The 13530-nt window shown below is 38.3% G+C and overlaps 1 protein-coding gene across 3 annotated transcripts in view; it reads right to left on the bottom strand.

The window, feature by feature from the left end:
• AFG1L (AFG1 like ATPase) overlaps nt 1-13530 on the bottom strand; it is a 61508-nt gene continuing 47978 nt past the window's right edge. For 2 of the 3 annotated variants that reach the window (XM_063150973.1, XM_063150975.1), the window contains 3 exons: nt 5454-5594; nt 3609-3722; nt 1-2885 (listed from right to left, as the gene is read on the bottom strand). In XM_063150973.1, coding sequence (XP_063007043.1) covers nt 2754-2885; nt 3609-3722; nt 5454-5594 — 387 coding nt within the window. In that variant the 3' untranslated portion in view covers nt 1-2753. The remainder of the gene's footprint in view (nt 2886-3608; nt 3723-5453; nt 5595-13530) is intronic. The other variant, XM_063150974.1, reaches the window with a different exon arrangement.

The following is a 13530-nucleotide window of genomic DNA, read 5'->3' as shown; positions in this document are numbered from 1 at the left end:
TTTAAATTATATATATTAGTTTTATCTAGATTTATATGTACATGTATAAATTAAATATACATATGTGTTTATATATACAGACACACATGCATGTCAATAGTCCCTCGGCTGAGAAACCTAATCCAAATCTCTGAAAGCACACAACAATTATTTGGATAGTCTTAAGTATAAACAATGTATTCTGATTGGAGTTTTCATAAATATGCATTAAAATTCTCCATGGTAGACACCATTGTGGGAATAATAATAAAGTTCCATTAGTTGCAAACTATAAATATAGGCTTTAAAAATTATTTGAAGAGCAGGTATAGCCAGAATAAGTAACTTCCAGGACAAGCAGAAGGGACCAGAACAGAAAACTAGAATTGAAGATGTGGCTCCCTAACAAAAGTAAGTGCACAGGACCTCTCCAGCCCTCTCTGCTGCCCAGAAGGCCCTTTAGGATGCTTTTTGTGATTGTGATGGGAGACAACTTGGTAACAGACAGAAAAAGGTCATGCTGCAAAATCCAACAAAACCTCTTAAAGTTGGGGAGAGTGTGTTATGTATCTCCTCCCTAGGACATGAGTGCAGTCTTTTCAGTCCATCTACATGCTTTTTTCTACTCAAAGTTTCTAAATATGCTCTTAAGATTACTTTATAAAAATACATAATAAGCCAATACACACAATATCATGTTTTGTTTCAGTTAGATTAAAATTAAGAATGACACCACTGCATCTTCAACTAAAATAGAGTTTACAACCAGAAACATGAGGATGGGTGATGTGTCTTGAGGTATCAGTTCCTATCCTATCTTTTCCATGAAACACTTTCCTATGGTAACATGATGAATTGCCTCAGTAGTAGTGAGGGCAGGTGTGTCAGCAGCAGTGGAAGGTTTGGTGTAGAAGAAGCACAAGGAAATTCAGGGTAGAGATGTCACTGGTGTAGAAGCAGCATATCCAGGCTTGCAAGAACCACAACATTTAGGAACAATATGAACTTGCACTTATTGTTACAGCATACCCTGTCCTATCAAGGTCTCTTTTCTCATCCATTACTTAGATCTTAATCCTGTGCAGCTTCAAGTACCTTAAAGCTCCTCCTCAGGATTCTCTCTTGTTAAAACCATTAGCTTTCAATGAGCCAGACTGAGCAACAGTCTGATTAAAAAAAAAAACTAAACGCCTGAAGCCTGAATCTCAACACATAGCTAGACTCAGAGAACAGAAAAAAACCCCAAACCAAAACACACTACAGAGGAGTTCCACGATTCTAGCATGAACACTATCAGGAGTTTCTTAAAGAAGCATTTGATTTTTCTTTTGTGAAGCAGCATTATACATGACAGAAGCAGTGCATAATCATTCAAAGTGCCCACTTCATGTGACATCATAAAATGACTCTGCATAGCCCATTAACTTTGTCTGTAGACCAATTCTTCAGAAAAATTCTAATCCCATCAAACTTCTTCAACATCAAAGGTATATTTTAGAGAAACATTAAGGTTGGGAAAACACTCCATGATCATTGAGTCCAACTTTTGTCCAAACCTCACCCTATCAAATAAACCACAGCACTAAGTGCCATGTCCAGCAATTACTTAAACACTTCCAGGGATGGTGACTCCACCACCTCCCTGGGCAGCCTGTTCCAATACTAGACAACACTTTCAGTGAAGAAATTCTTCATCATGTCCAACCTGAATCTCCCCTGCAGCAGCTTGAGGCTAGGTCCTCTCATCCTGTCACTGATTGCCTGGGAGAAGAGTCCAACCCTCACCTCATTACACCCTCCTTTCAGGTGGCTGTAGAGAGCAGTAAGGCCTCCCTGAGCCTCCTTTTCTCCAGGCTAAACACCCTCAGCTCCCTCAGCTGCTCCCCACAGGACTGATGCTCCAGACCCTTCACCAGCTTCACTGCCCTTCTCTGGACTCACTCCAGCCCCTCAATGTCCTTTGTATAGTGAGGGGCCCAGCCTGGACACAGCGCTCAAGGTGAGGCCTCACCAGTGCTAAGTACAGGGGGACAATCCCTGCCCTGGTACTGCTGGCCACACTGCTGCTGATACAGGCTGAGATTCCATTGGCATTCTTGGCCACCTGGGCACAGCTGGTTCGTGTTCTGTTGACCAGCAACCCCAGGTCCTTTTCCCCTGGGCAACTTTCCAGCCCCTCTGCCCAGCCTGTGGTGCTCCCAGGGCTGTTGTGAACCAAGGGCAGGACCTGGCACTTGGCCTGTGCAGAACCTCATACAACTGGCCTCAGCCCATTGATCCAGCCTGTCCAGATCCCTCTGCAGAGCTTTCCTGCCCTCCTGCAGGTCAACACTCCCACCCAACCTGGCATCATCTGTGAACCTACTGAGGGTGCACTTTGATCCCCTTGTCCATACCATGCATAAAGATACTGAAGAGGGCTGGCCCCTATACTGAGCCCTGGGGAACACCTCTGGTGAGCAGCCACCAGCTGGAGGTAATTCCATTCACCACCACTACATGGAGCCAGACATCCAGACAGGTTTGAAGAAGAATAAATGAAGGCAGAATTTCACATGTCCACACACTGGTGGTACAGACAAATAATTGAGACCTCATGTCTTAAACTCAAAAAACTATTGATGAAAGAAAACATGGTCCAGATAGATAAAGTGCAATTATTATTCAAGTTGTACTAAAAAGCTTTCCAGTGCTTTTCTGAAGCTTTTTCAATTTTTCTTCTTGGTGATTTCATGCTGTAATTTTACTTCTTGGTGATTTCATTCAAGTTTTAATTATGTTTTTTTGCTTCTGTCCCCATCATTCCAGTACTGTTCAGTTTGCATTTCTGTGAGCCGTGAGAGAGTACGCTGAAAGGCAAAGATTTCCTCTTCTCCTGTAAACACGGAGAGTCCTTTGGCAGAATCCTACACCAAAACAGCACCACACACCTATGAGACTCATGGCTGTACTGAAATGCTTCCTGCCTAACTCCTTAGGCTCAGTGCTTTACAGGCTTTGATAAAACAAGACAGCAGCATGGCACCAAAATATTAAAACTGATGTCCAAAAATTAAAGAAAAGCACCTCTTTCAGCTAGGAAATCCCCTGAAGGAATACAGCAAAAAGAATAATTTGGTTTTAAACCAACACAATAACAGGTTAACTGTCTATTTTTCCTTTTTTTTGACTAATTGTACACCAATTAAAATATTTAAAAAGTCATTAGTAATAGCTGAGCTACAGGGAAAAAGAAAAACAGAATAAGCAACATGCAAAGCAGTACTGTTTGTGAGGATTCATGAGGCTGTTCTGTAGTCTAGGAACAGGTAGAACAAACTATCTTTTATTTCTGTATTTTAAATGTTGGTGCTATACTTAAATCAGCATTTTCATATATGACTGAACAGATACAATGATTAGTATTCAAAATAACCCTAAAACTTAAGCAAAATGGTTCTACATATAGTGATGTTTTCTTTGACTATGAATAAGTAGCACAAGGTATAATTATCAGAGTGACAGACACTGCAAAAAAAGCAGCATACCAATAGTTAAATGTTTCCTTATTGCCCCTCTTAAAATGCTGTGCAATTATGAGACCAAACCCAATTTTGTTACAAAAGGGAGACAATGTTAAAATCGTGTACCTGGCTCAAGTCCAAATCATCCATCAACACTCTGTTCTCCTGCAGTTCAGCACTGTCCTGTTTCACCTGGAACAAGCTTTGGAGAGGAGCTGCTGCAGAACAGATAATGCGCACCTGAGAGGAGAGAGGCAACAACAGTGTCATCCCTTGGGCTTTACAGGAATGGGGTAAAACACACCATCTATGCACTGCAAACTTCACATTAAATTGGCAGTGGTTTTTCCCCAATGATTTTCCTTTCTCTTATTAGCGCTGCTGTTACAGATTTACCTGACTTAGATGAACTATTAACCTTCCAGGATCTTTTTCTCAATAACAACTGATGGAACTTTTACTCAGAGAACAGAAGAACTGTGCTAGCAAATACCCAGAATATCTGCTACACAGGCAATGAGTTCACCACAAAGTTTACTTTCTAAAATAACAGCTGTACAGTAAGCAATGCTTACTTTTCATCCATAGTGAGACTCCTCTCAGTGGGTAGATACACTGCACTATTTAAAAGAATACTTAAATTCCAAATTTCCAATTTCCATATTTCCAATTCCAAAATTCTAAGTTTCAGAAGACTGAGTGAAGCCTTTCCTGTCTCCATCTGTGCTACTCCAGTAAGTTATTTGCTAGTAAAATGAATGATGCTGTTTTCATGTCTGCTGGGAAGAGATACAACATGCAGTGTGAGATGGGGGCTGCAATGAAGACAGACTGAAATAATACTGTAGAAGGAGACTCTTGTTGAGAGCATGCAGGTAAGATGTTTGTGCTGTGGACAGGCACCCACAGATATACTCAGGTATTTTTCCCAACTACTTTTGATGGGAGTTTAACCTTGTGTTTTTCCTATGGAGGAAGTAATAGAAAGTGACTGCTTGCAATTCTTACTGACAGCCCAAACACAGAGCAGACCATCCCCCTTTTCTAACCCATTAGTTTAATATTAGCATATTGCCTTAGCAAATATCCACTTCCCAACCTAAAGAATAAAGAATCTGGCTAATTTCAATGACACTGATTTGAATCTGGCTGATTTGAATGAGACTATTCATACACTGAGTTAGTTCAACACCTTGCTGAGCCTTTCTGATCAACGACCCATGCCAGAACATTCTTGATAAGAACCAACCTCAAGTGACACTTCCCAACTGCATAAACGTTTAAGTGTGTTCAAATATAATCACATATAAGATAGTGTTTCAAACCTTGCATCACTTTAAAAAAAATCACCTTAAACAGGAACTTCCCTTTGTTTTAGTTATGCTGATTTTGCTTCCATGATTGAAATCTCTGTAAATCCACATGAAGTGCTGTATTTATCATTATTATTCCATGATCAATTCTGCAATCTAATGTAAAGCCTGCAGTGACTGTTTCCTTTAAACCTTATGATGTAATTGTGCTATTAACTCCTCTTTCCTGATCAAAAAGGCACTGATTCCTGACCAACTAACCATACAGATTAAAATCTAAAAAACTCAATTTCATTCCAGCACATTTGGCAGCACAATCTTTCATTATTAAAATAATGACATGGCTTCTGTTGTTTTCTTTGGTTAGGAAAGAACATCCCCATTCAAAAAAGGCAAATGAGCTCAGGCTTATATTTATGCTCATGCTTAATACTCACAGAAACAAAAAAAATCTGTTTATTTGCCTTTATTGAGATAGGACCCTTTTTTTTTTTTTTTTTTTGTGAAGCTGGAATGATGTTTCTTTGCAGTGCTACTTCATTCTGCTTATGTTTTCCAAACCATTACTATAGAAAGCCTTATTTCAAACCAATAGTAAGAGTCAGTTTTAGGAATCCCAATATTATTCCTCTGCATATAGGAAAGGCTTGGTTCTCACCTTATGCTCATAAAAGGTATCAATAAGAGTAATGAAACGACGAGCTTGTGTCCTTTTTGCTACTGTAAGGAGTGGTATGTCACGAATAAACACTGTGTCAAAATGCTTTGATATTTCCAAATAGTCGCTGGCTCCAAGAGGCTGAAACAAAACAAACCATAAGCAATGGAAACCCATGACAGAATGACACATAAACTCTATATCTTCACATACTACAGAAACAGAAGAGAGCCTTAAAGTCCTGATCATAATCTTATTTTTATTCCTTTGTATCTTGCTTGAGGAATGCTCGATTGCCCTTATGGACATAGGTACCTGGGGGTGTTCACACTCCTGGCTTTACACGAACACTGAGAGTGAAAAATGTGGCTCTTCTGCACTCACACAACATTATGATCTCTCTCTGACAACCTCAAAAAAAATAATCACTATAAACCATAATCCATAGAAGACATGTGATTTCAACCTAAAGCATAAATAATTTGAATAGCTCTTAGGATGCTTTCTAGATCTTTAAAGATTTTTAAATGCAAATGTATAGGCTAGTTACTAAATCCTAAGTAGACCTGCATTTAGTTCACCCACGACTAACCCAGACTGAATAAGTATCTTATTTTTTAAGTATAGAAAACAAGAGGAAACAGACAGAAATACAATTTTGCAGCAGTACCTTTGTTCATGGTTTCTCCTGTAATGATGAAATAAAAATCTTTAAGAAGAACTCATTAGTTTCTCTTTCTGTATCTAAACCATCAACAGAAAATATGCACAAATAGTAGTAGCTCATTCAAGTACATTCCTCTAAAATTACTTTTTCATTACATGGAAGGTATTTTTTTCTGCAAGATCTGTCCTATCAGTACCACAGGCAGTATTTTATCATGAGCTATTAAAATCTGTACTCCTGAACTTGTTCCAGTTTTACTTGTACAAATACTTCAGAATCTTGTCTGCAGCTACTGCAGAGAACAAGTTCAGCAGCATTTTGGATGGTCACAACTCCCTTCCCAGGTAATCACCTGCACTATGTGCTGTACCAAGTATAATACTGTTATAAAGCACTACAATACTGCTAATACCTTAAAACCAGTAAATATAAAATATTTGCTTTAACTGAAATTATGAGACTAATTTGTTGTAGGCCAAACATAATTTCTTAACTAGAACACTTCTGCAAGAAGTTACTTTAAGCAATTATCGATAGCTGCTCATGAACAGGACTTTGGGTTTTGTTTAGAAATAGAATGAAAAAAACTTGTAGAAATGGTCTCTACACAAGCACAGCAGAGAGAAGCCCTGATGGCACTCCAAAAATTCTTCTGAAAATTAATGGGAATAAGCTAACCTTCCAGGCAGGTTCTAAAGCCTGTCACTCTCCACCAGTTCTCCCACTTGCAGTCGCAGGAATCACCCTGCTTTCCCATTCCAAGCACTCAACTTCCCTGTAGCATCTATGGAAAAGAATTATTACAAAACCTTTCCATTCTTTTGAGCAGTGTTTAAGAGTAGTATATGCTGTATTCTCCCCTTAGAATTATATTTAATGCTTATTTTCTCCCTCCATTTATTTAAGTCCCCTAGTTACTACTATGGACTTGGTCATCGGAAACCAAAACCTCATCATCATGAGGGTCACCAGCCAAGTTTCATGCAACACCTCTGAAAAAACCAAAATCCTATCTGGATAAACCAGAGTAACTGAACTCAAAATGTTCTGATGAAATAAAGCAGGAAAAGGTTCAAGAAAGCAGAAGGAACTGATGGATGGAAACAACACAGAGCAAACTCACTGGACACCTTGCCACCAGATACAAGTGATACATCTGATGGACACCCAGAGTATCAAGTGCAAAAGAAAAACAATGGGAGCACTAAAAGCAACACAACCAGGATTAAGATTAATTAATTAAGATTAGCGAGAAGCAAATAGTTTCGGTACTGGTAATTTGATTCCATACTTGGGACTGAAGCACTGTTAAACACAGAGGAGAGCAAGTATGCCTGTGTGATGAGTACCTGTGAGGGAGAACACCAGTGATCTCATTGTACATGAGAAAGGTAAGAATTTCTCGTGTCTCCCCCTAGGTAAGAAATTAGAGAAATCACTGCTGTGCTGATTCATTCTTTTATCACCTGAAGAGCCCAAGTAGTCTTCTGCCAAAACCCAAAACCCTGAGGAATTATTCTGTCCTCACCCAATGTGACACACTTTCTCAAACAAACCATACCAGTACACCCTCCCTATCTCAAAGTACCAGATATTAAAAGGTGATTCCTAAAACAAATACATATATAACTATAAATTGAAGTGTACGAACTTTTGCAAAATGGGCAAACTGAAGTGCCCAACTAATGAGCTATACAGCTAAGAACTTGGTGGGTATCTTGTTTGGTGGATATTCAAACAGGAGATTAAAAAACCCGTGTAGTCAGAGGGAAGAAATAGGTGGAAGACAAAAATAAGGCTAATGCATTTCAAATGGGAAGAATGGAAGATGTAATACTTATACTGCTGTTCATACAGACATAAAACCATGGTTCATAGAAGGTTACAACATGCATCTTTATCAGTCAAACAGGAATTCAATCTACTTCAGCAGTGCAAAAAGCAAGCAATTCAAGAATTCCTCTAATTAAGGGCATAAAAAGCAGAACATTTCAAGCTTTAACAAGAACTTCTGAAACATCTACAACACTAAGTGACAATATTCTGTGAATGTTGACAGAAATGTGCCTTTGGAGACTCCTAAATCTTACACTCAGAAAGATCTGAGTCTAGCAGCACGAGTACTTTACTAAAGTAAATTTGGTACCTCCCTGACAAGACTCAAGTCTAGTGAGACACAACTGAAATGCCAAATCAGCCATTCTGCTGTTACATATGGCTCAGCTGATACCAGCTGAAGTCCCTTACACAGAGGAGTTCTCAAAACTACCTGCTTTTGGAGTTTAGAGACAGTCCTGGAGATGAAAGACAAAGCTTCTCATCTTGTTCCTAACATGACTTACTCTTGTCTTGGGAAGTCCTCTAATTTCCCTCTTACTCAGTGTAAAAAGAAGGAACCACCAGCAAGTTTGCAAATGCTCTGGTGACAGGTTAGAGCACTTTTATGTATCCCCCTGTCCTTGCTATAGACCCAGTTTCCACGCTCCCTGTAATTGCTTCAAAGCTGGTCTAACCCACCAGCTAACTCAAAATGCTCCAAATGCAAAAGACCAGGGGCACCCTGACAGATTCTCAACTCACATTCTCACTGGCCTGGTGCCCCCCAAACCAGGCACGAGGCTGGCACAAGCACCCACGTACCCCCTCTGCCACACAGGAACAGACAGGGAAATGGGTTCCAGGCCAGATTGTGCCACTGCCAGAGCTCTGGCTGTGCAGTCCATATACAGAAGTCCCACCAAGGAGCAAATTCCTGCTGTTCCAGCAGCCCAGAGCCCTCCCCTACCTTCACAGCACTGCCTTACTGCCTTCAGGCCCTTCTTCCCTCACCTTGCAGCAAGCATTCTCTGGGTCCCAACTGGCAGCAACACCAGCTCAGACTAGGTTACAGGACTAGAAGCATGTGATTTTGGACACATAGCACTGTCCTCTGTATAACTTTCCAGGTCTGAAATTTATTTTGTGAATCTCAACCAATCACAGAAAGTATTTCATTTTAGTTAGCAGCATACATGAAGGTATTTCTTCCTCTGAAGTTGCTAATGAAGCCACAAATCCTCCTAATACTGATACATATATATGTAATCCTCTTACTAAAAGTTTAGCCTGATTAATCTCATCCTCTGAATAAAATTGTAAAAATAACTTCATTTGGTGTGTGTTTCTGGTACTGTCTGATCTCTTTTGTTTCATCAATTATTGATCAAAACTCAATAGCAGAACAATAAGACATTTATCTAATGACTGTCACTTACCATTTGTTACCAGTTCTTTCATATGCTATATTATTTTAAAAACTCAAAACACTAATAGGTAAGAATCTTTCTTATGGTATTATTGTTTTTGCATGTGTATATATTGTAAAACTGTTTTGAGTTTTTGTCATTAGCTCTGGTGCCAAGAGTCAGTATTTTACAAGCATCATACTAATGCAAAACACATTAGCCCTAACATGGTCTACACTCCTGACAAAGTGTTTACTCCACTTCAACCTGCTTGACTGAGTTCTCACCTTTATTTGTTTTTGTTTCTCTGTCTACTTAATGCATTTTCAGCTATCATCATCTCAGTTCAAGTAGGATGTTTATTATTTGGCGCTCTCTGTGTGCTGTTTTAGAGTTAGTCGTCTCCTGTTTCTATTATAGAGTTCATTTAATTATAGTATAAAGCATCTTTTTTTCTTTGTTGACACATCAGTGGCCCAGTATATCACCTTTAAGAGATTGTCTGAAGAATACAGAATGTTTTACGTATGATAGAAGAGGATATGTCATCTCAATATGTATTTTTTGTTGATGCTGCAAGATATTCCAGTACCAGTTCCAGCCAATCTTGACGGTGCATGATTGACAGTAACTATAATTTTGTGCAGACACTCTTAACTCTCCAAAACTTCTCATTGACAACACTCAGTTTAAGACCAGATAATATTTACAACTTAATGATTAAGTATAAACAAACAAAAGCTCTGTTGTTTCCAAATGAACAACACACTATCACTAGTGAGGCTCATAAAACAGAGCACTGAGATAATGTGTCAAGATCATAATTCCAAGAAAGGAACAGAAAAACCCAAGGCATGATATATGATGCCACAGCATGCTAAAGTTTAAATAAATATGGGAAGAGGTAGGGCATGGCTAACTTGGTTTAAAAATTTAAGCTACTGATTGCAGTTAAAATCACAGAACCATAGAACAGTCTGGGTTGCAAGATCCCTTAAACATCATCTAGTTCCAACTAGGACAGCAGGAATATAAGATCTGTAAACCCTGGAGTGAAAGACATTTTCTGTACCAAGCACAGCCCCTTGCTATCTCAGGTTATCTCACCACAGAATCCTGCTAAGAAGCAATTTTCCTTGTTCTTACAACAAAAGTTTTATAGTCACATTTTTCATAGTGGAAAGTTGTTTCAGATCTTTGCTTTTCTGCTTAAGAAGATGCTTGTAATTTCCCATTCTTTTATTTATTTATGTATTTTTTAAAACAATACACTCAAAGCTGGTAGAATACCGGAAGCATAGAAAAGGCATGTTTCTGCTATAAAAGCTCTCACTGCTAAATTTCCAGTTCCATCTCCAAAGTTTAGCATTATCAATGAAATGGGCTCCAAAAATAGTTAAGGCTTAAAAAAATTATAGGGCTATTTAAGTATTTACACTTACTGTTAAGATTTCAAAACCATGATCAAAAAAGCTTTGAAAAAGAGAGAGAAGTACATTCAAGACTTTAAGAAACAGAAAAATTAAATTAAAAAGGCAAACCCTTAAAACTCCAATGAGCTTCAAAAAGCTTGTATTACCTGGTCTACAAAGTATAGGATCTAAACCCTCAAGTTTTATGCAGCTTTCACTGAAAGGAGTGCTCTCTAAAAATTAAGCTCTGATACACATCAAATATAAAACAAAAAGGTGGTTTGACTAACAATGTAACTGTATTGCAATATTTTCAGCTGAAATAAGTTTCTTGAGTTTTTTTATAAAAATGCACGTGAATAAAATAAGCCAAATTTTGGGGGGATAGAGAACCTGATTAAATCCTTAAAGCAAATGTAGCTAATAAAATACAGATAATAAATAATAAAATAAGCTCTCAATCTAGAGCTTAAGCTGCAAAAGCTAATCTCTTAGGAATAAAACTAAGATCACAAACTAAGGAAGACTATGATTCCAAGGTTATTGGAAATAGTGCTTATCTATGGTACATTTATTTACACCTATACCTGACAATCCTACAATCCTAAAGATGACACCAAATTATACTGTGGATACATTCAGCAGCTTTTAATGAAGATAAAACAGTTCCCTCAAAACTGCTCAGAATCATTAAACACCAAATGCAGCTGAGTTATGTTGTCATGTAGGGCAGGTGCTCAGCTGACTCAAAAACAGACACTTGCATTTCTAATCACTTGATGCATTTGAAAATTGTGAGTTTTTTATTTTCTTTTCTTTTTTAAAAGGTTAGTTACATCTTTTTTTTTGAAGTGCAAGCTATTCAAGTTAAGGACTACATCTTCCTCCTGGTTTATACAATGTGCCTATTGCAATGGAACAACAACCTAATAGAAACTGTTCACCACTAATTTGTTGTGTTAATCTACACGAAAATTCTATTTTGCCGCTTTCAGAAACATTGAATAACTACTAGGAAAAAATTCACAGTCTGATAACCTTTTACAACATAAATACTGATATTAAATTTATTTGCAGATTTTTAACGTATGTATGCTAGTTAATGGTTAGCATCATGTTAAGACGGTACATTCATTGGTACTGGGAGCGGGATGCAGGGATCTATTGGATTCCCTAGCGGCAAGCCTAGAGAACCCATGCAGCAAAGCAGCCGGGCTCGGGAGGAGCGGGCCGCATGCCCGGGCGGCCGCAGCCGGCAATCCCGGCAGAGGGCAGCAGCTGCTGCGCCAAGCCGGGAGCACCGGGAGCAGCGAGAGCAGCGAGAGCAGCTCGGCACCTCCCGACCCCGCAGCTCCACCGGGATTACACACCGCTGTCCGCTGCCTTATTTACAACACATCCAACTGCCACTATTAACAATTTCTAAAGGAAAAATTTAAAAGGGAAGCGAAGATAGAGAGTGATTTTTTCTAAGGTGTAATGAACACTGTTCTTCATGTGTGAACACACTAAAATGGGCAAGACTTACATTTGCACAATTGCGTATATACACACACACATATATATATGTATGTATACAGAGAGATTTTAAATTCAAGTTAATATATCCATTTTATTTTTAAAGGCATCTGGTGATCTTTCATTCACACATTTAACTCAATTAACTAATAATGTTTTGCAAGAATATAACACCACTGGTAGTGTTTCCCTCACTGTATAGATGGAGAAACTGGAAGAAAGGAATTAAAGGCCCCCAAAAAATGGGAGAAGTCAACATCAGCATTAAAATTTGGGAACTGTATGTCTCTATTCTGCCTGGTGGCTGTCCCAGCCTCCTGTGGCTATGTTTTATTTTGATGAAAACCAAGCAGAGTGCTCCTGTCTGATTACACTGGAGAAGCACATTCACAGGGCTCCATTCTACTACTGGGTAACTACTTCATGCCCATGACGAAGACCAGCACGTGCCACTCTGCCACACAAACCCTGGTGTGTCAGGCTGAAAATCTGCTTCTCCTTTGCTTTAAAGCAACCAAAATAGATCAGTATCCTCTCATCCAGTTTTTTGTTGGTTTTCCACATGTTCACATAGCTAGTAAAAAAAAAAAAGCAAAGTGTATGAATTTGATATTAACTAAGTTACCTAAAACTTGGGATTGTCCTCATCTGGGAAACCAGGATTTACAAATTGATGCACACAAGAGCTTAGCAACTCAACTGCATGTCATATCAGCACTGCATACAATATAATCTCTGTATTTTATTTTTATGAACATTAATGGACAAGAAGTAATTACCAGTATCTGATGCATTATTTTAGATAGAAGTAACTCTTTATACTCTTGACATGAAAAAGTTTGATGCTAATATATGAAACAAGAATAAAATATTGTAATACCAGAAAGGTATCAAATCTTAATTCCCAAGGTCTCCAGGTATTAATTAATAAGAAGCTATTAATGAAAATTCTACTTAAGCTAGGAGATGTTAAAAGTAGTATCAAGTTACCAACTGCTGATTTGCTATTTTCATCTATTAGCTAACATCTCATGAAATCGTGTGATATCAAAGTGCAAAATGTTTCATATTTCCCCTTAAAACAGAATTTTGATTTTATTTTAAAGGAAACTGCAGTAAAAATAAAGAAGTTTTAGAGGCTGTTCATATGAAATATTGTTTTACTAAAAATGTAAATTTCAAACACATCTCCTTAATCCTACACCAGCAAATGCAGATTTTTAGGTCTGGATATTTATCCCTTGGAATGCACTGTA

This window comes from Melospiza melodia, chromosome 3 (assembly GCF_035770615.1).
Source record: "Melospiza melodia melodia isolate bMelMel2 chromosome 3, bMelMel2.pri, whole genome shotgun sequence".
Taxonomy (NCBI): Eukaryota; Metazoa; Chordata; class Aves; order Passeriformes; family Passerellidae; genus Melospiza; species Melospiza melodia.
Note: the sequence above shows the minus strand (reverse complement) of the source record. Positions and strands in the feature narration are given on the sequence as shown.